The sequence below is a fragment of the Parambassis ranga genome, chromosome 17 (assembly GCF_900634625.1).
Source record: "Parambassis ranga chromosome 17, fParRan2.1, whole genome shotgun sequence".
Classification (NCBI taxonomy): domain Eukaryota; kingdom Metazoa; phylum Chordata; class Actinopteri; family Ambassidae; genus Parambassis; species Parambassis ranga.
In genome coordinates, this window is record NC_041037.1 from 15,251,157 (window position 1) to 15,275,641 (window position 24,485).

General features: G+C 41.6%; 1 protein-coding gene across 1 annotated transcript in view; it reads left to right on the top strand.

Moving 5' to 3' along the window:
- Nucleotides 1-24,485, top strand: part of carmil3 (capping protein regulator and myosin 1 linker 3) — a 64,045-nt gene that overhangs the window by 16,638 nt on the left and 22,922 nt on the right. Inside the window, exons 6-16 of the mRNA XM_028427652.1 lie at nucleotides 1,587-1,681; nucleotides 2,050-2,120; nucleotides 2,255-2,328; nucleotides 5,934-6,009; nucleotides 7,077-7,165; nucleotides 8,908-9,002; nucleotides 10,100-10,186; nucleotides 12,191-12,300; nucleotides 12,975-13,052; nucleotides 17,015-17,091; nucleotides 21,900-22,004. Of these exons, the coding sequence (XP_028283453.1) occupies nucleotides 1,587-1,681; nucleotides 2,050-2,120; nucleotides 2,255-2,328; nucleotides 5,934-6,009; nucleotides 7,077-7,165; nucleotides 8,908-9,002; nucleotides 10,100-10,186; nucleotides 12,191-12,300; nucleotides 12,975-13,052; nucleotides 17,015-17,091; nucleotides 21,900-22,004 (957 nt within the window). The remainder of the gene's footprint in view (nucleotides 1-1,586; nucleotides 1,682-2,049; nucleotides 2,121-2,254; nucleotides 2,329-5,933; nucleotides 6,010-7,076; nucleotides 7,166-8,907; nucleotides 9,003-10,099; nucleotides 10,187-12,190; nucleotides 12,301-12,974; nucleotides 13,053-17,014; nucleotides 17,092-21,899; nucleotides 22,005-24,485) is intronic.

The window sequence follows — 24,485 nt, forward strand, 5'->3', positions numbered from 1 at the left end:
GTACAGCATCACAGCACACGCTCCGGGGCAGATAATGATGATTGTGGAGATAAGGTGCGGGATTAAGGTCACAGATGTGGTTAGGTGTTGTGTGTGTGTGTGTGTGATTTGTTGACAAATAGGATTAAGGATGGGGTGTGTTGAATTCTACAGTATAACAGTGTAATCCTATCAAAAAGCCAAAGCAGGTACAGCAGCCAGTATTATGTATGGAGACGGTTTTCTCTGCTTTTTTTCCCCCCTAGGAGAACTCAAAATAGTTGAGGAATCAGTTTGTTTTTATGCAGCAGTCAGTTTCAAATGGCGTCCCAGGGATCCAGTATTACAGTATACATGTTATTTAGTCACTACCAAAGTGATGTCAGTGATTTTTACATTGCATTTAGTTGTGAGTGCGGGAACAGCTATACTCTGCTGCTGCAAATTAGCATCCTGCCAGTGCAGTGGTATCATTTTAATGATATTATGCTGCTGTGTTTCATTAAACAGGCTAATTTTAGCCCTGAACATGTAAGTCAAATATCCTTTTTGTATCCTAGAAGTTGCCTAAGAGGATTTTTTATTTATTATAATTTCTTACAAGAAGAGTTCTGGCAGGGAAATGAGGGGAGGGATACTTAATAATTTCCACCTAGCAGTGCATGGTCTCTTGGGCACCACATAAGCAGCTGGGAGTTTAATGCCCTGCTTAAGGGCACTACAGCTAAAGGAAAGGGAAATATTTACCATTAACCTTTTCCGTAACTTGTTACTGAAACCAGAGGCCTTCTACTCTCTCAACATCATTTATAAATAATCCCAGAACGTATAGATAATTCAGATAATATGCTGTTAGCTAAATTTCTGAAATGATTATTATTATTACATGCATGGGGAGAAGTACGTCGAACAGGTGGTTATCCGCCGAGCAGGAGGCGGTTACATCTTTTAACCTTCATGTGCACCACAAAAGATGAATCCTTACACTTAATGTCATCCTGGGATGTTATCCTATGCTAGCAAACCTTCAACTTTCATCACACATTATTCCGGACATCTTGGCTACATGGCGACCTTCTATGAGTACAAGGCAGACGCAGTTCCTCTTTGTCACATACACATTTTTCAGTCACATCAGCATAAACAGGGTTATACGTGGACAGCAATGGATACAGAGAAGATTGATTCAGTATTTTTCTACAACACAGACATCACAGATCAAGATAATTAACAGCTATCCAGGCTGTAAGAATACATTTGTCTATTCTCTTTTTAATGAGTTTTCCTATTACAAAAGGCAAATTGTATAAGAGGTACTTAGGGTCAGTCCTGATAGTGGTACCTGGGCTAGCTGACACCATTAACAATACTATCTTCTTTGCAGATATGGATGTAGCATGTTGTTGTTCTATGTGTTTTTGTCAAGCCTTCCAGCATGCTGTGTGTGCTGCTGACACATGACAGCATAGAACTGAAGTACGAGACAAGAACCCTTTGCTGTATTTTGTGTCAAATATTAACAGTAAGCATGGTTAACATACCTGCATAACATTAGCATGTGCCGCTGTCAGTTGCTTGTTTCTAGCTCTTCCCTGTCTTTCTTTCAGTCCTCCTATCTGTCGAGCAGAGGGAGACCTGCCTGATGGGAGTCACAAGTTTTCACCAAATTCTGAATCATCATTAGAGCCTCAGAAAACCTGCGGTGAGTCCGCTGCCTCTTTGATTACATCATACAGAGCTCCACAGTCCATCCATCCACTGACTCACACCATGTCATTTTAGAGACTCGTCCTTAAGTGGGTCAGAAGACCAAAGTTACTGGATGCACTGGCTTTTTGCTAGTAATCCTATTAATCTACAAGAGGAAGCTCTTTCATGGTGCTGTACTTTCATCTCACCTCAATATTTGCAGCTAATCTTTTCCCCCCTCTCTCTCTCTCTCTCTCTCTTTCTCTCTTTCATCTTTGGTCTGCACCCTTCCATAAGTCCTCTACCCTTCTTCTTTCTGTCACTGCCATTTCTGATCTGTTACGGTGTGGTTTAGATGGATTGATTTGTTGTGTATTTTAGGAGGTTTTTCTGAGACCTATGCTGCTTTGTGTGACTACAATGGAATTGGCTGCAAAGAGGAAGTGCAGTGGGTGAGGAGACTATTCTGGTCATTTGTTGTTTTTTTTTATTAGCTCTTAGTAAACACTGTGTGGATAGTTGAGAAATGTTGCTGCTGGCCTACATCTGTCTCACTGTATTGAGTTTCTTTCTGGCTCTGTTGCAGGATGTTGACACAATCTACCACTCTCAGGACAACAGGGAGTTCAACTTGCTGGATTTCAGCCATCTTGACAGCAGGTAACACAGTTTACTGACATCACTTGGGCTAATTGCAGAAAAGATACAATTAACTTTTGCCAAACTTCAGACTGCGGTTTTGCACACAGTACAAATTCAAGTTGAATGCATAGACTGTATATAAATGGTGACGTATTGTGGTTCCACCTATCTCAGCCATGTTGAAAAATGATCCCACCAACATGTACCTATACTGCATCCTGCCACCAGGGTGTTTTGTCCTCTTTTGTGGAGCTGTCATGTCCTCCATCTTTATGTACAGTCTATTATTTCATCATCCAACCACACTTGTTGTGCACTGGACCCTAAAAGTGGAGAATATTATCCGAGCTGATGCTGCTATCAGGACAGAAGAGGTTTATTTCTTCTAAAAGTTTTGTTAAAAAAAAAAAACGACAGCTGGAATTCAGTGCCACTGTTCTTTAATATTAGCCTTTAGGTAACTTTTCAGACTGAACTGAAATGTTCTCCCCAGACTCAGAAGCTGTGCAAATGTTCAACAGACTCTTTCCTCTAAAATGAAGTATTAAAAAAATGCCTTCAAGTTCTTCATTGCAACATTGATAACAATGTTCAAGAGCTGTCTTTTTTTTCAATCGAAGGGCATGAATCTCTCTATAAAATATATATTTATACCCCAGAGAAGACATGAAATAAATAAAGTAAATGAATCATGTGTTATGAAATTCAGTCCCAATCAGTGTGTTTGGATGTGTTGCAGACAGATATAATGAAGTGGCCATAGATAAATAAACTGAAGTGACTGAACTCAGCTTGTAAACCTGCTTGTTATTGTTTCATATACATTTCTCCAGAGTGCAGACCCAAAAAAGAATGAAAAAATATACTTTATCTTCTTCCTGATACTTCTTGATTTTTGAAAAAAAATGTCTCCCAGACGTCTCATAAGCTGTCACTCCTCATCTTACCTGACATTAGATTGGCTATTTGACTAACACAGCACAACCCTCCTCCCTGAGTGAAATGCTGAGTGTATTTATCTTCTCTTGGCTCTCTGCTTCTACTTTAAGTCCTGCTCTGATGTTAGGTTTCATTTGGTGAGAGGGTAGAAAGGGAATGATGTGCTTGTCAGAGGCGGTTTCAGAAACGCCTCTTAAGTTGTCATATGTGTTCTCCTCCACTTCCCTCCTGGTGTCTTGTGTTCTTTCAGACACACATTGAGGGAAAAGTGTGTGTGTGTGTGTCACCCAAGTGGTGCCGATCATAAACAAAGATTTGACAGCTTGCATGCAAATGGAGAACTCAAACAGTTTATTTTGTGTTTTGGTTTGAGGAATTCTTTGCCCTCAGAGACGCCTATGGAATTGTTTCCTGTGTAACAACAACACTCCAGACAGGAGAGGGAAACGTTCACATTTAAAAATGCATATCTCCTCGTCAAAGTGAAGCCCAGCCATGCTGCTAAATCAGAAAGCCATTCATAGAAACATGATTGCAGCAGAAACTCATGAATATATTAATACCTTTCATATTGAGAGACAAAATCACTGCTACTGTTGTTTTTCCTGCAGTTTTCTTTTATTATAAAGAGAGAGCTGCTTAGCCATGCTTATTTTTTATAGTCCTCTTTTAACTTATTGTTCCCTTGAGCACAACAATAGCGCTCAGGATCCCTCACTACAGAGAGGCAGGGAGGAAGGAGACTGATTGGGAAAAAAGCAACAGAATCAATGTAAGGCAATGATGAAGAGGTATACACATTGATCAAAGACTGGATATAAGACTGGGTCTCTTCATGATCTTGTGCCTGAGGCCGTTTGTGGTGCGTTACCCTCTCTTCCTCCCCTCCCTGTCCCTTTACATTTCTGCTCCATCCGTCTCCCCGCTGATTGAGCCCGTCTCCCGTTACCACGAGCGACAGGGGCGATGCGTTTTCTGCTGACTGCTGCCCGTCCAAACACCGTCCGCCTTTATTCCCGTTGACTGAAAGCGGACACCTTTTTCTCTGGGCCTGTCTCATCGTCTTGTTATCCACTTCCTGTATTTCCTCCCCATTCATTTTTCCTCGGCTGAGTCACTCACAGACACCGCCTGTCACTGCCTGTTCTGTCTGGCCACTGCAAGGTTGACACAAAAGGAAAGTGTGTGGATTTTAGTCAAGATTTTGTGTTTGGTAGGTGTGTGTGTCTGTGTGTGTGTGTGTGTGTGTGTGTGAGAGAGATTGTTACGCTTTACTGCCTTGAGAACTTGCTGGGGCATCTCTTGGCCTGACAGTCCGTCCTCTGTATTCACACACACTAATAAACACTCTCTAGATGCAACTGTTTTCCAACTTTCTGACTGGTTTAATTCTTCACAGCACAGCACGACCATCTGCCTCACCTGTCACTATTCCAGGCCCCTGAGCTTAGTACAGACTTGGACCTGTAGCATCGATTTAAAGTACGGAGAACACTCAGAATGCTTCAGAGCAGCCATCTTTATGAGTTTGTCAAACCTTCACAGGGCTCAGATTGCTGTGAAAACTCATTAATAGTATTTTTTGGAGTCCATTCATTTGCTCCATGATCTTTCACACTTGCTTCAGATCCCCTTTTCATGACTCAGGTGTTCGGGATCAGCTCAGGAGTATGAATATAAATGTTTTTTAATGACAGCATCCGAATGGGTCAGCAATGACTGATTGACCGGCTGTACTGTACACAAACACCAACACACTGCATGACGGAGTGAGACATCATAGAGGTCAATTACATGTCCTGCTGTCAAAACATGAGTCAGCCAGTGTCGATGATGAATGTTGACATGTGCATCATCTGCTCATACACACACACACATTACTGCGTTAGTCAGAATGGACTGGTCTGATGGCTGGCGTGGTAATGACAAAGGAACACAGCCTGTAGCCATTTTACTCCTCGGAGATGAGCTGTAATGTCCTGGCTGCTGCAGTTACTGATCATCCCTGGTTAGACTAGACCCGTTCCTTCCTCTCTCTCGCTCTCTGTTCATACTCTCCTCTTCCTCTCTCTCTGGGTTTATTCTCTTTTCTCTGTGCCTCCTCTCTCTCTGTGTTCCTGCTTGTTTGTCAGATGATATATAGCAGGTGTAGCAGCAGTATGGCTTTAGTTGGACCTTGGAGGATTCTAAAACTCTCTCTCTTCCCTCTTTCTTTTTCCTGGACACACGCTTGGGCTCGGTGTGTGTGTGTGTGTTTATGTGTGCGTACAGCAGTGGATACAGCAGTGTTTGGTCTGTCGGTGGGATCAAACTGTGGCTTTATTGAATAATCCACTGACCCAGCCATCGATCTTTACATCTGTCTCTGCTTTTTTTCCCTCCCCTCTCCTCATTCTCTGCTGCTGCTCCTCAGCTGGGCTGCAGTATCAGTCATATTTTAGAAAGCGGCCCTGCCCATGGTGTTTTTTTCCTGTCACAATGATAAACTGCTTTTTACCAAACGGGGAGCTAAGAAAAAGTTTGGCCCGAGATAATGTGAATTTATAGATCAATGGCATGAAAATGGTTTAGAGCAGATGGAGTTTGCTAATTTAAAGATTTAAATTTTATCTCTAATATGTGTGTGTGTCTCTCTCTTGCTCTCTCTCTCTCTCTCTCTCTCTCTCTCTGTGTCTCCATTACAGGGACTTGGCAGTGATCGTGGCATCTATTGCATACAACACCTGGTTCACCAAGCTGTACTGCAAAGACATGCGCATTGTAAGTATCTTCTTTTATCTTCCTCTCAGCCTTCTCACCAGCTGTAGGCCGTCATTAGGTTTCCTTTTTTCCCCTCATCTGTCCACCGCTAGCGAGTGCATTAGCAGTGTGACTGCTGCCCAAATATTTATTGTGTAAACACTATCCTAACCGATGCTGACAGTTGCAGTGTTGCATAACCTTAACTTACACATCAATTAAAGTATAGTCAATAAATAAAGACTGAAGCGTGTGTAAAGTGCTTCAGGGAGTCAGTTCTGACATGATGTCTGACTGGTTCCCATTATCTGGGTCATGCTGACTCAGTCATGTCAATCATACACTTAAAGCGTGCCGTGTCCCTCGAATGCTGCTCTGAGAGAGGGAGGATGCACTCACTGACAATTCAACTTCAGATGTCTGAAACATGATGACCCTGAGTCAAGGTTTAGCCGCAGCACGGCTTCTATGCATCTCTTTAACATTATGTGACATCTTTATTGAATATTCATAATATGCAGCAGGGTGACTTGAAGCAGTCTGTTGACTGCAGAGCCAAAATACATTTACAGTGTTGTATGAGCCATAAAGATGCATGAACAGATAGTAAAGCTATCATTTAAGTACATGTAAAGATGTTTCCTTTATATTAGCTTGGAAATGACATAGGTTGGCGAGGTAAGTCGGTATTTGTACGTTTGTGTGTGTATTTTCTAAAATGCAGTCATGTTTTTAACCCTTTCAAGGAGATATTCATTGTAAAAGTGTGAATTTTCAACAGACAAGAAAAATAATTGTTCATTTTTGTTATGTTATTTTCAAGGTGAGGCTCTTGATAAATAGGCTTGGGGTGGAAAGGGTTAACACCATTCTGGACTGATTTAGGAAGCACAATTTAGCCATGACCAGGCTTCTGATTAGAGAGTAAAAAAAAAAAAAAGGAGATGCAATTTGTTTTTTATGACAATAAAATTTTGTGTTTCATAGAGCCAAAGATTAAGTCACAAATTGAAAATACAGTTTCTTAACACAGAGTGCTTTCTTGTCTGTGTTTGAGCCGGTATTGTGTGTGTGTGTTCCTTTTTTAGGGGTCGGAGGTGGTAGACCAGGTTCTCCACACAGTCAGCAAGTCCAACAGCCTGGAGGAGCTCACGTTGGAGAACGCAGGACTCAAATCGTAGGTTTTTCTTCTTTTCCTGACACCATCATCGCCCCTCCGTGTCACCTCCGTTATAGCGCAATCTAATTTCCTTTCTTCCCCTCGCACCTTCAATCTCTCTAAACCCACACCTCTCTTCCTTTGTCCTGTCACTCTCTCTAACGTTTCCTCTTCGACTTCTTTTGTATCCACCTCTCACTCCTGCCCGCACCGCCTCACCTCTTCACCTCAACTCATCTCACCTCTCCTCCTCTGCTGCCTTGACCTTTCCATTTCTGTCTCTCCCCCCCCTTTTTTTCTCGCCTCTCTTAACCGCCGCTCCTTCATCCAATAAAGCTCGAATAAATCCTCCCTCCTGCCTCCTTCTGTCAGATGTATTGTTTCTGAAACATTAGGAAAAGTTTGGGCTTGACCTGGCAAGACTTTTCACCTTTTATGCACGGCTGGTATCATTTAGCAGAGCGGTTTCCTTATTTAGTATTAATTGAGATGAATTGGCTGCCTCTGAGGGAGATGATTTACTGCAGCATAAGTTTTCTTGCATTAAATTACTTTTTCAATACAGAGGGCGATTTTGGTTAGAATAACTGTAGCAAAAGCTATCCTCACCTTCACAAAGAAAATTCTCAGACCATATTAAGGGGCAGTATATAACGTGTGCGATTTAAAAGGCTGAAAAACAGCTGAAAATAAATGTTTGGATCTTATGGTGTTTGACCTTCACTGTGCTGAAAGCTAAATATTCTCTGTGCTTTCATGAGGCCTGTACCTGTACCAGACAGGGAAGAAAGTCATGGTCCAGTTGGCATCTTAATATTCAAACATCCAATGTACAAACACACAGAGTGGACTTTAAGTGATGATGGCAACATGAAAAATATGTACCAAGATTTTTGAATTTCCATCATAAGGAACTTTAGGGGGGGTTGTTGTTCAGAGCGGAGTGTTTATATATATATTCAGACATGCCTGAAGGGTTTCTTTAAAGCCGCTTCTGTATAATTGATTTCTTGTGGACAAACAATCTGTATAAAAATGTTGGCAGACAGCAGACACAGGGTTGTTTCTGGCCAACAGACAACTGTAAGTCCAATATTTTCTCTCCTCGTAGCTGCATTGGTTTATGAGAGCAGTAAATGTGAACCAGACAATTAGTAGGAAGGGAAACAGCAAATATACAGCAGTAGTGCCTGCATTATTCAGGCTTTTTTTTTTTTTTTAAAGGTGAACGGTATAGAATAGGTTCAGATTTCTTTACAGCGTTGTGACTCAAATCTGAGCCCAGCTTGTGAATCAGACTTCACTTCGGGATGCTGTTGTTGCCATGTGAATGAGATTTCAACAGTCATGTTGGAATTTTGCCTGTGTGCATGGGCAGAGATTTGTCATATGTCACCTTAAAAAACATCATGTAGGGCAGTTTCAGAGGGCAGCACACACTGAAGTCACACGCAAAGCAAGATGGGTGAAATATTAGGCTTGAGCCAGCCGATAAAGATGATGTTAAGCTATGTCTGTGCCATATAAGCAGGGCCAAAATACACTGAGGCAATTCAGTTATTCCTGTACTACTACGACTATTAATGTACTACACAACCAAAACTACAACCTGAATACAATTTGTCTGCTCTAAGTGACATTGTAAAAATCACAGTGTGCACTGAGGTAAACCAGGACACTGATTTATTCAGTCTTCCAGAGCAGTATTGAATTAGCAGTTTTACAGAGAATTAAATTCTCCTTTTTAACATTGTCTGCAGGGACTTTCCACAAAAGATGGCATCTGCGCTGTCAGAGAACCCAGCCTCCGTGATTCACTCTCTCAACCTGGCTCATAACACGCTAGATAACCAAGGTACAGTAGCGGCTCAGCCTCTGTGAACTCTCCCTCCGCCTCCCACCACTCTGAGTCTCTCAGGGTACCTCTGATTGTTCTTCTGCTATTACTTCTGCACTGCTTTTGTTTGCTTTCAAAGAATTCTGAATCAATGTCTGTCCACCTCAGAAACTTTATTTTCTGTTTCTATTTGCTTTTCTCTCTCATCTATCTTCAAGCTCTATGTGTATGAGCAGCCCTGCACTTTTGCTGTATTATTTTTGCTCTTGTGTACAAATCGCCACACAGCCTGAACCTCTTCGCACATGCAGCACAGAGTCTGTATGGAGAAATGCATTTTAATTTTGTCTGCCTTAATCGCCATTATCTATCAACCGCTGTGCACCTTTCTGCTGTGTGTGTGTGGACTCAGACAGAGGTGGATGTGTGTAAGCCAGGGTCAGACTTTGCATGCCCGCCAGCATCTCTCATTAGCTAATTTCTGTCTTCCAGTCTGACACATGTCACTTCTACTTGCTTCAGTAAATTCTTTGCGCTCACACCTATCCTCCCTCCGTTTACCTGCAGCATGCAGACAGCAACAAATTTTGCAGCCTTTAACTCACATAACATACAACAACTCACATCAACACAGGAAAAAAATTGACCTTCTGTTCTGTCTGCTGTAAGAAGTGTGTATTCTTCCCTACATATAAACACGGCTGATAATGGCAGAAAGACACAATTGATGAATTTAATAAAGGAGACTCTTTCATACTATCATCGTGGCTGCTGAGAGTGAGTTATGTAATCTGGTTCGGCATAAGGTGTTGGTATGTGTTTGTCTGTAGTGTGTGTACTGTAAGTGAGACTTCACTGCACTGTACTGCATGATGGTGTGATGTTTTATTTAGCTGTGGTGTATTTGTGGTTTGGAGGCTTCATCCCTTAGAGTTACATTATTGATTATTCTGTCATCAGTTCCCTCAGTGCATTGATTAATTTTGTGATTTTTTTGGTTTCCAAATGAGTTGTTGTCAGTCCATCTCTCAGTTAAATTGAATTACTGTTTATATACATTGGTGAATATTTTTTTTTTTGTCTTAACTGACGTCTTTTTCTACTCCTCATGCCAGGAGTCTCCAATCTGATTCAACAGGTATGCCGTCTCAACAAAGGCCTGCGTCTCCTCAATCTCTCCAAGACCTCTCTCTCCTCCAAGGGTAAGTGTGCTCCTCTGAGACATAGCAGCCCCTAGTGGCTGCCCCTGCACACAACCCATCCTTTTAATTTACTATTACCAAATGCAAACAACTGCCTTTGTACTAAATGATATTAACAAAGACACAGCAGTGGAAGTCTGGGTTTGACTTGAGAGTGCCGTCCTGCTGCCCCAAATGCAAATGTTTTATCTGGGCTGGCAGTTGCTCACACAGCCAAAAAGGCCGATGAATATGCTGTGTGATCCATCTACCAAATGATATTCAGGTCAGAATCATAAGTTGATCTGTTTTATTTATTTTTTTCTCTCCTAAAATCCTACATAGGCATTAGTGCGCTGGCCCAGTTCTGTTGCTTTGATCCTGCACGATACCAATCCATTTGTATTACAGCAGATGATATAAATCCATACATTTATAGGCTCACTTAGATAGCATTTATCATCATTATAGCCTATTTCAAAGCATTTATGCAGAATGATGTTTATCAGCTTTAGCAGACTTTGTGATGCAGAGTAGTGCCCTACCAAAGGCAAAACACAGAAACTGCACATTTGTTGTGAACAATATGTTCTACAACAAGATAAAGTCTGGGTAACCTAGCTAGGATTATGGTTGCAAGTGTTAGATTTAGACACATCTGTCTAGAGTTTTGGTGTTAGCCACTTATTTGTTAGCGCATTGCTCCGACTCTTTCCTTGTTGCTATGGTTACTGGTTATTGGATAGCACAATTTATAACCAGCCCATGGTGTTGACTTTGTGTTATCACATGCAAACAGCCAGGTAAAGCATTACAGTGTGTTTTTTTCCTTCTTCTTGTGTAGTTGTCTGATGCCAGTATGACTGTGTACGCAAAACTGTTATATAATAAGGATTTAGACCCTGTATGTTGTTGTTGATGTTGTTGTTGTTGTTGTTGTTGTTGTTGTTGTTGTTGTTGTTGTTGTTGTTGTTGTGAATGGGGAAAGCCACAGTGTAGGCTTTCAGAAGTGTGTTGACAGTGAATCGGGGGAATGCAGTATCGACCTTGAATGGTGGCTGTTGGTCTGACTTTGCAGGGGCTGAGCACTTTCTGTTGAATATTTATAGATCTTTCTTCCTCCGCCCCCTCCTCCCTTCTGTCTCTGAAACACCTATGCTGACACACACATACAGATACACATACCATAAACACACACACACACTTGCCCACTCTGCCTCTTAGATGTTGATCAGACATGGTAATAAAGAGACGCATCGCACCCTTACACCCACACATGCAGGCTTGACTATGTCGCACAGACTGGATGGATTCCAGCAGTCTCCACTTGCAGAAGCTGATGGATAGATGGAGGGGTAAGGGGGATTAGACACCCTGTCCCCTCTTCCCCTCATTTCCCTCCTAATCGCTACAAATTAGGGATGAAGAGCTTAGCGCCCTTCTAGCTTCAGAGCAGCGCTTGCAGCCTCTGGCTTTATCCATTAATTCACCACAATGCAAGAGAACCACAGAAAAAAAAACACTCAACTCCTGCTTCTAATCTAAGACAGAGTGTATCCTAGATGGTTGTAGACTTTTCTATTTGTTGCCACTGCCAGATATTTCTCCTGTGTTGTTACTGTTTCTATATTTACTCCTCAACTTGCCATAGCGTGCTGTGTTTTGCATCAGTGTTGCAGGGTGAAGATTTTAATGAGGGGTTCCATCAGGCCTGTGGGTGTAATTGTGTACTGATCTGATTTTAGAGAGTCATTTTCTTTTGTTTGGCTTTCAGGATACACTTGGAGACTTGCACACAGGCCTGCCACATGAGCTCTCAAGTCTCTGCTCAATTAGAATTCGCCACAGACTTTGCCTCCCTTTCCTCCATATTATGTACTGTAGTTGCTAATAAGTCATGTCATGAGCCTCAAATGCAAAAATCATAATGATAAAGGGACTCTTTGATGTAGCATATATATCTTATTTATCCGAGCTCTACCCCTCCTCCCTCAATTCTTTTTCTTTTTCTTTGTTCTCCGTCAGGTGTGGTCTCATTGTCCCAGGCGCTGTGTTCAAGTGACGACTACTCCAATTCTCTGCTGCATCTGGACCTCAGCAAAAACCCTGGAGTTCTGTCCGGAGAGGACGCCACAGTAAGAGGCATCCAAACACACACACATCAACCTGTAACATATTTGAGTAGGTTCGATTCTTCCTTGCCTGAGCTCTTTCACTACATTTTTAGAACCGAAAGCCAAAACACTCAATTTCAGTCTCCTTGGTCCAGAGGGGCTTCTTTCAGCTTACTTCAGAGTTTTCCAGTTGCCTTCTGGCAAACTGTGGCTGACATGAGATGCTTTTAAAAGGATGATCTCGCTCTTTTTCCTCTCTCCCATAAAACTGAGAAAGGTGAAGCACTCCTGCCAGCTGCTATTGCCTGCACCATCTCCTCAGACTGAACCTCCGAAGCCCTGCACTGCTTTAAGGTCTCTTAAAGTTGGCCGCCCTCACTTGCTTGTTGCTCACTCATTCAGTATTTGAGGACAGTCTGGTCTAGGCAGATTCACAGCTGCTCTGCACTCCTTCCATCTCTTAATGATCAATTTAACAGTGCTCCAAGGGAGGTTCATTAGCCTGAAAATCGGATGATTTTTCAGTCACTTGTTAGAGAAGTTGCTTGTGGAGGTAATACTAAGTCAGTGGGTGTATAAATACTACAAACAACTACACAAAAACACTAATTGAAGCAGCAGAAAAACACATTCTAACTTTCAACAGTGTTGAAGTAAACTTGATCATTGGCATTCTCTCCTTTATTCCCATGCAGAACCTGTACCTTTTCTTGGCCCAGCCCAACTGCCTGGTCCATCTGGACCTGTCTGGGACAGACTGCACTGTGGACTCGGTTTGTACTATCTCTGTTACAGTCACTACACTCACCAATTGCTGTCTGAGCTAAGGATGGGATTCGAGCCAACAAACAGAAAGGGCTGGCATACTGAATATGAATAGCCTAACACACACATACACACAGAACCTTAGTTGACCCAGTCGTTCCTAGTACACAATGTGATGCTAGGAGCACTACACCAGAAATGTCTAATGAATGATACAAATGGTTTATACAGAAGCTTTTACTGCACGTGTTCCCATCTTTGTCACTACAGAAATATGATTTTGTCTGTGTTGTTACTGTGTCTGTGTGTCTGTGTGTCAGCATCACATCACATTAGCAAAATACAGCTCAAATGATGACAGAGCTTTCTGTCTGAGGAAAATGCGTCTTCCCCTGCTGGTTACTGCTGAGAAGGCAATTTTCTTTTCAGTGGAAAAGAAATGTTAAATGTTACAGCTGTACTCAGGATGTTTTTATTGTCAGTGTCCCTGTAGAAGATGTGGAGCTTTGTGAAAAGTGCTGGCTGAATGGGAGGTCACATTTATTCTTTATGTGGGCTCTATGCTGCTTTGTCAGTGCTGCCGCCGCCGCTATTGCTGCTGCTGGAGAGAACACACAAGGTTGGACAGAACAGACATAAATATCCTTTTTTTATTGTGCCGCCCACTGCAAGAAGGTTAGAGGTCAGTGTCAGATGTAGTCTGAGCATTGGCTCAGCAACACCTCAGCAGTGTGTGTAAGCGGCCACTTTCTGCATAGCCTTAAATCAAGTTTGTCTACAGCTTTGCTTATTTTTTAAATTTTGCATACATTATTTCTTTACTATGTTCATTTCATTAAGGGGAAAAAAAGGCCGATGTGTGCTCCCAGCTTGCACCCTTTCATGGTGGCTTCAAAATAAAAGCCTGTGGAATGTTTGAATTAAACATGGTGGTTGCTACAGAGTGAGCTGTGAACAGAGGCTCACACTGATGAGAGAAAAATAACCAACAGATGGCAGAAACTCACACTAATTATTGAATATAGTGGTAATAACAAGTAAATACACTAAATTGTTATTTCTAACAACAGATAATTAAAGGATCAGTAGTAGAACTGAATTAGCTCCATGACTTTAAACATTCTCACACAATGATGCAGCAGTGATGGGTAATGATGCTAATGAGGAGGCCCTCTGTATGAGTATAGTTATTAATAATTTGGTAGATTTTTTATTTTACATTTCCCTGTTTCTTTTTACTAAAGAAAGGGCTCTTGAATCACAATGCCTTCCTCTTCTCTGTGACACATTTGCTTTCTTCTCTTGCTGCACCTCACTCCACTTGAGTGCTTTTAAAGACCTAAGAGCAAGGAACTTGTCAGGCAGGAATCTGTTTCATGGAGGAATAGTCCACCCTATGAAACCAATCCTCCCTCTTCTTAATGTGCTCCATGAATCTTGTTTTGAATTATGTGCATGAATGGGGGAGTCATTGCATTAGTTCTGCTTTATTTGCAAAAGTCCTCAAACTTGTTCTCCTTTAGAGGAGATCTCTCCCCATGTCCTGTTTTTCTAATTGTCGTCTATCCTTTAGAGAGGAGCCGTCTCACAGAGAATTAGTCTTTTTTTTTTTTTAGTGTTAGCTTGTTGCATTGAATTATTAATAAGTTTCTGTTTTTAATCTGCGCTGACATACAGACAGCGGTCGATTCATCAATTTGTGTGATGGATCACGCTGCCAGGGAAAAAATGGATTTGTCCCATAGTTTAACCTCTCACAAATGATGCGATGCTGCTTTAGAGTCTTACAAGAAAGTGCCTTTTGATGCCCATCATTTTTGTCCCTCCTGTCTAACAAACACACATAGATCATCTTTATTTTAGCTTTAATTAGGTCACACTCCCCCAAAGCGCTTTATTTTGAAAGTCAGCCATATCATTAGAGGAGCAGATGGATTGATTGATGGATTATAGATTGTTGAGTACTACCTGATCGGATAAGCAGGGAAACTGTATGCGACACAGCATGTTTGATTTCCTTGTGTGCTGTGTGTGTTGTGTGTTTTTTCCCTCCGCTCCTAATGGGAAGTTGACATTTGATGGATATGCAGTATAACAAATTGAAGAACTGTAAGCCAGACATTTTTCCTCATGGCTTGAGCTTGACTTTGATTCAGTGTTATACAATTACACCTCTTATTGCCCATTTGGTCCTGCTATCGGGAATTAGTAGACTTCTTCGACGGATGAGCACTTTCCGTACACTGCCTGCTATTTCTCATTTGGCTGCCGGAGCTTTAAACAGGGACGAACATGGAAATAATGGAGGAGGATGAGTCAGTCGTTGTTCTCCTCCATACCAAACTCCTTTTAGATTTGTTTTCCTTATTGTTGCTTTTGGAGGGCTCAGATGGAAATAAAGCATACAATGATGAAGCCCAACGTCTCTCTTGAATAATGGTTCAACATATTGTAAGACTGATCTGAGAGTAGGAAGTAAATCAGTGTTTTGTCTGTAAATGATGAATTAGTGTTGTGTATCCAGGAAGACGCGAGTATGTCAAGTCAACACTGTCAGCACAATGTAAACATCATTATAAGCTTTTCAACACAGTGTGAACTAGTTTTGTGACACTTGTTACTGCAGTGAGACATGTTGAATTTAAAAACTGTATATAAAAATACCCTCCTGCAGACATATGACCCAATATGACTTAGTGTTATTGTGATATTTGATGTTGTTGAGTTGCTTGTGGGTGTTGTGTTTGTGCAAATGTAACTTTTGCTGTTGGGTCCAGTTGTTTCACCACAAAGAGACAGCTTCAAAGCATCAAAAGATACATCTGAGAGGATTAGAGCTGATAACTGGGACACATTGAACTTTTCTTAGATGTTCTTGTGTGAGATAATTTATCTCTCTGTGCTTCTGATGGTCAAATAAGAACTTTAATTAATCCTCAAAGGAGAAATTTAGGTGTTTGAGAGAGGTAACCATTAGCTTGCTTGTAGCTTGTTTTAACAACTTATGTACAGATTGGACATTACAGATTCTCATCTTAGCAGATCCTAATTACTAATGGTGTGTGGTACCTGTCACTCCCCAAAACCTAAAACATTAGCCAATCCTCTGGGTGGAGTATTGGCTGGTTGTCACTCTCTTCCTGCTCTGCGCACACCAGAGAGGTACGTGCATGATGGCCAAAGTCACAGACCGCAGCTCGTCTTCAGGTAATGCGCATCCATGTGATTGGAGGCGTGGCTTTGGGGTGAGCTCCGAGAGAAAGGGGCGTGTGTTTACTTTCGAAATCTGGCTGACTCTCACTGAGTTTTCAAAATCTCCTACCCTACCTTTAAGATAGGAGGCTCGGTAATGTACACAATGTACTGTGTCTTAGCCTGAGCAGTAACCTGCAGCTGCTGTTGCCATATATATGTGAAGTATAAGTATAATAATGTGGCTGTGGCCCCTTCTTTGAAGATTGGCAGTGGATCTTGTGCATTTGTCTTTTGCCCTGTAACAGCATTTGTACCATATTGGAGATTTTCTGACACCCATTACTGATGATGCCACATTTCTTGGAAGTCACAGACAGCAGATGCTCCTGAGCGGCTGTAGAAACTCATGTGACAAACAAACGTTGCGATATGTTGTGTAAAACTCCACTACCATATGGCACACAAAGGATGAAATAAATCCTAAAACAAATAGTCTTGTCCTGGCCTGACCAGCTGCAGGAACATCGCAGAGCTTCTATGAAATGTTATTATATATATCGCATTATATATCGAGGGATATTTTTATTGAATGGGCTTCCACCAGAAGGGAGATACAGTGTTTTTACTCTGTTTATATTGCATTTGTGTCAGCTTTAATTTGAGTTATAACCATTTGTGCAGCGCCCAAGAGCCAAAAAATTACTGTTACACAACACCATCGCATGGACTGTAGTGAATGTAACACTCCCCATTTGTCTCTCTGTTCCTCTGCCAGTTGTTTGGGGCCTTGCTGCGAGGCTGCTGCGCTGACCTCTCCTACCTAAACCTCTCCAAGAACTCCTTTTCTCACAGGTGGGTGTTCACCCTGAGTGTAAATCCTTTAAGAAACACAAGCACACAAACACATTTGTTTTCTTCTTTATGACTCAGCAACCAGCTCTGGAGGAATTCCAGTCTGGAGGCGCTCAGAAGAGGGAGCATCATCATTTATTTTCTGCTGCTACATTAGTGTTTAGACCTGGACCTCACTGAGAAAATTAGCGTACACGTTCAACCCGTACAGCTCATTTGTTCTGCCTCACCGCTGTGTGTGTGTGTACTTTAATGTACACGTCTCTGTTTGCTAACAAGTTTCCTGTCTGTCATGCACTTGTGTACATGCCCCCCAGGTTTTTTTTTGCATGCTACAGTGTGTATGTGGCTGTGTGTGTGTTTGTTTACCTAGCTAGCGGGCAAGACAGTTCCGGCTCTCATCATGTCGTGTCCCACAGGAGCCCAGGAGCTTCCCTGCTCAGCATATTACATTACAGCATTACAGAGAAATAAGTTGGTGAAAAATGAGACTAATTTTAGACGGGAATTATTGTTCCATTCCCCAGGCTCCCAGGCTTGTGTTTTTTTTTCTCGCTCTGTTTCTTTATATCTCTCTTTCATTACTTTTTTTTTTTTTTACATCTGTCTAGCAGCAAGTCTTCCTCTCTTCTTCCTCCACCTTTCATCATCATCCTCACCACCACTCTTTTCTCCACACTTCTCCTTCTCTGTTCATACTTCATCCTACCTCCTGCCGGTCTGATCTGGTATTAAATGCATGCTGGCTCAGTGTTGTCGGTCAGATGGCTCCGGTTGTTGTGGTGACAACACGGAGCCACAAAGCTGAACCAAGCTGATAAGAACCGCCCGACTGCTGCTGCTCATGAATATGGAGTGAGGTCCCTCACTCTCCCATCACACACACACAAACACACACACACACATATATATACAGATGTGGGCGCCTTCGAGAAACAATGACAATCTGTTATACGCACACGTGTGGTTACAAGTTGCTGATCCAGCTCTCCAGGGAGTGTTGATACGGTGACACTGTATCTGCTTATGCAACACCAGTCATCCTGTATCTGTGGAGACTCGACAGGCTATATGCTAATCATTACAAATGGGTCAAAGAAGAGCTGGTGTTCCATACACTGGGAGGTTATCACACTAGCAGTGACAGGGGGTTGTAATGCAGCTGCCGGTTTTCCCTCAATATTATCCTAATGTCTTTCTTTATCTCTTCTTTTTCTTCTTCCCATATGATCTTCTTCTCATAACTTCATTTTTGTGCGACTTTTTCCTCCTCTTTATCTCACATTTCCTCTTATTCATTTCCTCTCTCACCATGAAGTTCTATCTCGTTACAGAGTTTTGCTTTATCTTTGCGCTGCAAGTTGCGAAAGTTGTGACTCAACCGTACATTTGCTTAATCGCTGAGAAAAACAGATACACCAGCACAATAATCCTTTATCCTAGCATCTGTATGTGTTTGTGTGTGTGTGCATGCGTACAGGCTTTGAAATTAACACACCACCAAAAATACATTGTGTGATGTCATTTTAGGCCAGCTTGGCAAGCGTTAAAACAAATTCTAATGTCTCCCATTTTAACATTGTAGTCAAAACAATCGGTGGGGTCATGTGATTCGGGACAATACAGGCTCGTACGCACGGTGAAAATACACACAAAAGGAATTTGGTTTAAGTGGAAGAGAAATTGAAGGGGTGCTGTGATTAGTCATTATGTTCCCAGCCAGTCATATTAGTGCTCTCATATCTGTGAAACAGCTGTGCCAAACACATGGCACATGTCTAAATTGGCTCAGCAGAGAGGAGAGTGTGTAGAGCAGGTTCAGGCAGGATTACAGATACAGTTAGAGACAAACTTATTAAGGGTTTCTTTTAAGATGTTCAGAGAGTCTCTCCACCCTGACAACATTCCCATTTCAAGATGCAGTGAGGCTGCCCCTACAGCATCACACTGCCACCGCCGTGTTTGACTGTGGGAACTGTTTTGTGTTTTTTTTTGGGTTAGGGCTGGGCGATATGGCCTTTTACTAATATCCCGATATTTTGAGGCCATGTCACGATACATGATATATATATCTCAATATTTTGCCTTGAATTAACAGTTCAATGCATATAACCATGCCAATATGATCTATGTGTCTAATATGTGCTGATTTCAAACTAGGGCTGGGTGATAAATGTTATCAATTAATTTGAATTTGCTCTTTTATTTTACACTTCCACCGTCGACACACATCCCTGTGCTCCCGTATTTCAAAGTGGGCTCAGGCCCTCCTCCACCTGTATCCGACAAATGAAGCCAACATCTCTGTGACCAAAGAGCTCTAGTTCTGTTTCATCTTATTAAATGACACACTCCCAGTATGTACCATCTTTCTCCAGGTTGTCTCTAGCATACTTCAGTCTGGATTGAAAGTGGAGTTTTTCTTTGTCTGCAGCCTGGCAGTGCATTACTGTGCAGGTCTCTAGTGACTGTCTTCTCTGACACTTCAATTCCAGACTTGGCTAAATTACTCACTGGTGTCTTGCCAGTTGTTCTAGATCCTTTAGACACATCTCTCATGAGTTTTCCTCTAGAGGCTTTTTTTGGTTCCTGTTTCTGCAGGTCTTGTTGTTTGACTCACTCTTGTAACTTTGACAAACTTGTATATCCTTCATGCTCTATATTAAACTGGAAGTAGGAAATATTTAAAAATGAATGATATTTTCATATATATTGTTTAGTACTTTTGTTACTAAACCAGACGATGAGGATAAATCCTGTTTGGTTTAACCTTGTTACTTTGGATCTGTGGGTATAAAGGTTTCCTGCAGTTCATGTTGTAGGTAAACGCAATTTTATATTAAAATGCTTGAAACTTAAAAGTAAACCAATTGCTTTGAACAGACATGATGAAATACTGATATGTCACTTATAGTTGAAACACTGAAAGCATGAAAAGGAGATGTCTGATTGAGAGAAACCCACAGAAGTCACTTGAAAGCATCTGAGAAGTTAAAATAAAGCAGTCAAAATATTTCGAAGCTTTATTCAAAGAAAACAATCTGAAGTTTGAAATCTGCATTTAAAGTCTGTAAACACTGAGTGTAAAGCATGCTTAGTTTGTTGGAATGTTAAACTGTGTGGTCTAATAGCCTTGAACAGAACCAGACATGTTTTCCCCCCCTTCTTTTTCTTCTGGGTGTTCTATTTAAAATATAAAGTGGTAATAAAGATGATTAATTGTATCAAACCATGTTGGCATCCTAGCTATAAGGAGTGCAATATATTATTCAGCAGACATCATTATCTGCAAATATTGGCCTCAAAATTGAATATCAGCCATCAGCCAATAAGATGAAGATATTGATAAACACGTTGACAGAGTAGATTACCCACAGTGTGCATTGTACGTGAGCATGTAAAAGGAAAGTAGGTCTGTTGTGAATGTTTAGCATCGGAGACTTTTAGCATAGATGTTCAGCTCTGGCATCCCTTCAACACTAAATGTTTATTTACCCACATTAATAAGTAAAATCCACTACAGGGAAGTTTTGAATGTTCTCTGCAGTTTTTTTCTGAAAAAAACGTGAATAAATTAGTATGGACATGTGAAATCCACCAAAAGGAACTGAGCGATATCGGCATAAAATTTCAACATTGTGCAGTCAGCAATGTTTACTGTGAAGTGCTAAAATGTTTAGCTGATAGCAGCCAGTTACTCCTCTCAGTGTCACTTGCAATATATAATCAAACAATGTCAGTATTTAAAATGTTACTGTCACAAACTGCTCCATGGTTTATAGTCATGTAGTAACTGCCCTTCTGGTGCCATCATCAGGCCGTTTGTATTTATCCATTGTTTTGATTTATGACTATTTACCTGCCAAACCAAACAAATTTTTTTGTGTCATCCTGTTTCAAAGGGAAACCAGTCTAATCCTAGTAAAGAATATTTACCTGCATTTGACACGCAGCGGGAAACACAGCTGCAGCTCATGTCATTAATGGCTGCTTTCTATCTATGGAAGCCGAACCTCATTAAGTGAGACGGTCACACCTGTGCTTTTCCTGGCTGTGATGAGTCAAAATGTTCGCCTAGAAGTGGATGATATGTGTGTGTGTGTTTGTGTGTTTTATGTGTGTGAGGTTAAAAAAAGACTTTAGTGCCACACAAATGAAAAGATCAACCAGAAGAAGCAGGTAATCTTTTTCCCCAAAAACAAACCTCACCTTTATCGCTCGCTCTCCTCCTCCTCCTCTTCACCCTGCAGAGGCCCCTCCTCCTCCTCCTCCTCCTCCTCTGTGGTGAATTTATTTATATTTCTACAGTCGGGGCTGAAATGGCAGATTGGCTTCTGAACACGGATCTGAAGCATGTGTACAACATCCATCCTGTGAGTGTGTGTCCTCACAGACCTCAGAGGGATGCTGTATGTACATGACAGACCTTCCTCTGTTAACAGGCTAATGTGTATATGGCAAGCAGATGGCTGGATAATTGGTCAATGTTACCTTTTAACTGGTGGCAGTAATTAATGCCAGCGTCACCTTTTCGCGGAGTCTGGTTGATATAATACTGACCTAAATGTCACAGCCGGCATCTGTCTGCTTTATCCTTCTCTCTCTCTCTCACTCTCTCTTTCTCTGTCTGCACTCCTTTCCTCTCTCGCCTGTCTCTTTTGCTGCGTTCCCGCTCTGTCAGTTCTCTGCTAGTCTGCTGCAAACTTGTGTCATTCTTTATCATGTCTTTCTGTCCTGTTTGCCTTGTCACACCTTGTCTCACCATCTGATTCTGATGTCCTCTCCTCTCCTGTGCTTTTCTTTTTTAGGAAAGCCAGAGATTCTCTGCCAACTTTCCGCCAGTTTTTCAGCTCGGCATTCAGCCTCACCCATGTCAGCCTGGCATCTATGAAGGTCCCCCCTGATTCGCTGAGGTGAGTCACTGTCACAGGAAAGCACCTAAAGTGACCTCTGATAAATCCCCTAAAGGTCTGCCAGCATGTCACTTAATTTCATGTGCAAAATGCTGAAAAGGAGCAGCTATATATCCTTATTTTATTCATGGATCATGTGTCTAGTGGATTAAAAAAAAGGTTCTATGGGAGCAGGATCCTTCAAAATAAGAGTCTGCATCTGGATATAAATACATCTAAAACATAAAAAATGTCAAAGAAATCAGTCCGTGAAACACATCAAAACAACTCTGAAGAGACTTGAAAGTGTTTTGAAAGGTCAAAAAGAGAAGTTTATCTATTCTCAAGCGACAGATCAAGGCAGCAACGCACCACCACTTGTAAAGGAGGTCATGAAGCGCACCCAGGTTCAAAGCATCTGTCTACACACACACAAACACACAAAAGGGGAAGTGCTTATGCAGTCAACAGCCAGTTTGACTGTTGTTATTGTGCTGCACAGTTAGAGGTGCCTCCATCTGACATGCCAAACTGGAATCTGTGTCCTCATGACATAACCGCTCCACATTAAATGCAATCACAGTGTCATCTGGCTTCATGTTACACTGAAATAATTACAGTGAATTTCACACAGAGATGGATGGAAATTAATGAAAGCTATCAACGCTATCACTAGCTATCCTATTGGCAGATAAGGCCTAAGTATTAGACACAAAATGGATCAGTGCATAACCTATGGAGAATTTTAGTTTTGCACAAACCCTAGCTTTACCGTTGACTATATATAGCTATGCATGAGCTGTCACCTATAGGTTTCTGATTGAGTCAATGTCTGTCACCATGTTGGCAGGGTCATGATTAATCCAAGTACAGGCAAAGAGGTTTATATCTTGATATAATTAAAATGAGTTATAATAAACATTCACCTTCCATACAGGCGTGATGATGATGATGATGATGATGATGTGCAATGAACACTATATTTTTGGACATTTTATTACATGGAAGTCTATGTGGATTGACTCACTTTTGGAGCCAGCCCCCATAGGCCACAGGGAGAACTGCAGGTTAATGCACAGCCTGGGTAGTTGCTGCTTTGAAGGTCCCCGTTACCTTAAACTTATTAGCTGTGGAGGTCCATGAGGACATGGTGGCAACACTCAGGGAAGAGTGCTGCTTGTTCCAGCATGGGGAAGGAGTGGGAATTCCGAATCTCAACATGATCTTGACAGATGGCGTGAAAGTCATTTTGGCTGATGAGAAGCAAAAGTCAACTCCAACCAGACAGGAATAATAAAAACGTATCCACCACCCCCCCTATTGTGCATGTATACTGGTACACTGATCCATTAAGTGCTCCTGATGTAGCTATATTATAAGTGCTCTGCTGACTTTGTTCATATTTGACTAGTGCATCCCTACTTAACAGCCAACTGGCAACCGAATCTCCTTTCCCTTTGGAACATCTTTGGACAGAATGCATATCCTGAGTTGGCAAAATAAACTACAATTAAAGCCAAAATGCAGAGAGGACACACTAATATACACAACAGTCTCTGTAATAATATGCCGATAATACTTATACAATGAATGAGAGGTGAAGGTTTAACTTCTAAAAATCACTTTGTCTTACAAGGTTTTGTATAAAAGGTGCTATATAAATAAAGTTTGATTGAATAAAATCCATAAAATAATCCAGTTAAAGCTGAAATACTATTTTTAAAAAAACAACATGGAGGTGCTGGTGTTGCCCAGCAGCTAGCTGTGTGATAATGTAAAGTTGTGAGTGAACTGAAACGGATATGAATTTATTATATATGTTTAGCTCTGCTGGTGATTCATGATATAAGTAGCTTATAAGACAGCTCAGGCATCGTATTATTTTTAACTCCCACCAGTCGTTTTGACGTCGCCTCTTTGTGTCAACACGCATTTGAGGATGTTTAGTCAAAGTTGAAGCCTTGGCGCGGTGATGGATGAATTCCCGCTGGGGGGCCACACTCATACTAAAAATGTATCCACTCATAAAAGCGCTTCAGTTTGAAAAATGTTGTGTAAATTGAAGCACATGGATCATCACAGCCAAAAGGTGCCTCCTGAAATGTAAGAAATGCATTATTCCAGTGCTCTCTGGCCTTTACACTAAAGCAGAGCTGATTCACGATGGCCCCGAGAGGAGAGCAGTTTAATTTTAAGCAGAGTCCACTTCATGTACCAGGGTGTTATTTTTCATTGTTTCAGGCTTGAATACCAAAATAGCTTATACCATATGGAGTGTAGCTTGCATCCAAACTATCAGTGAGATTTAATCATCGGGGCGCACATTAGGTTCCAAACACTTTTCCTTGACAGCTGAGCCAGTCAACTATTACGTTAGTGGACTGGCCTTTAATCAGAGGACGCAGGCTGAAGCCCCCGTGTTGGCGAGCTTCTGCCATGCATGACGTGTCCTCACCAGTTTTGGGAGATCTGTAGCTGAACCGGCTGGCAGAGCGACCAAGC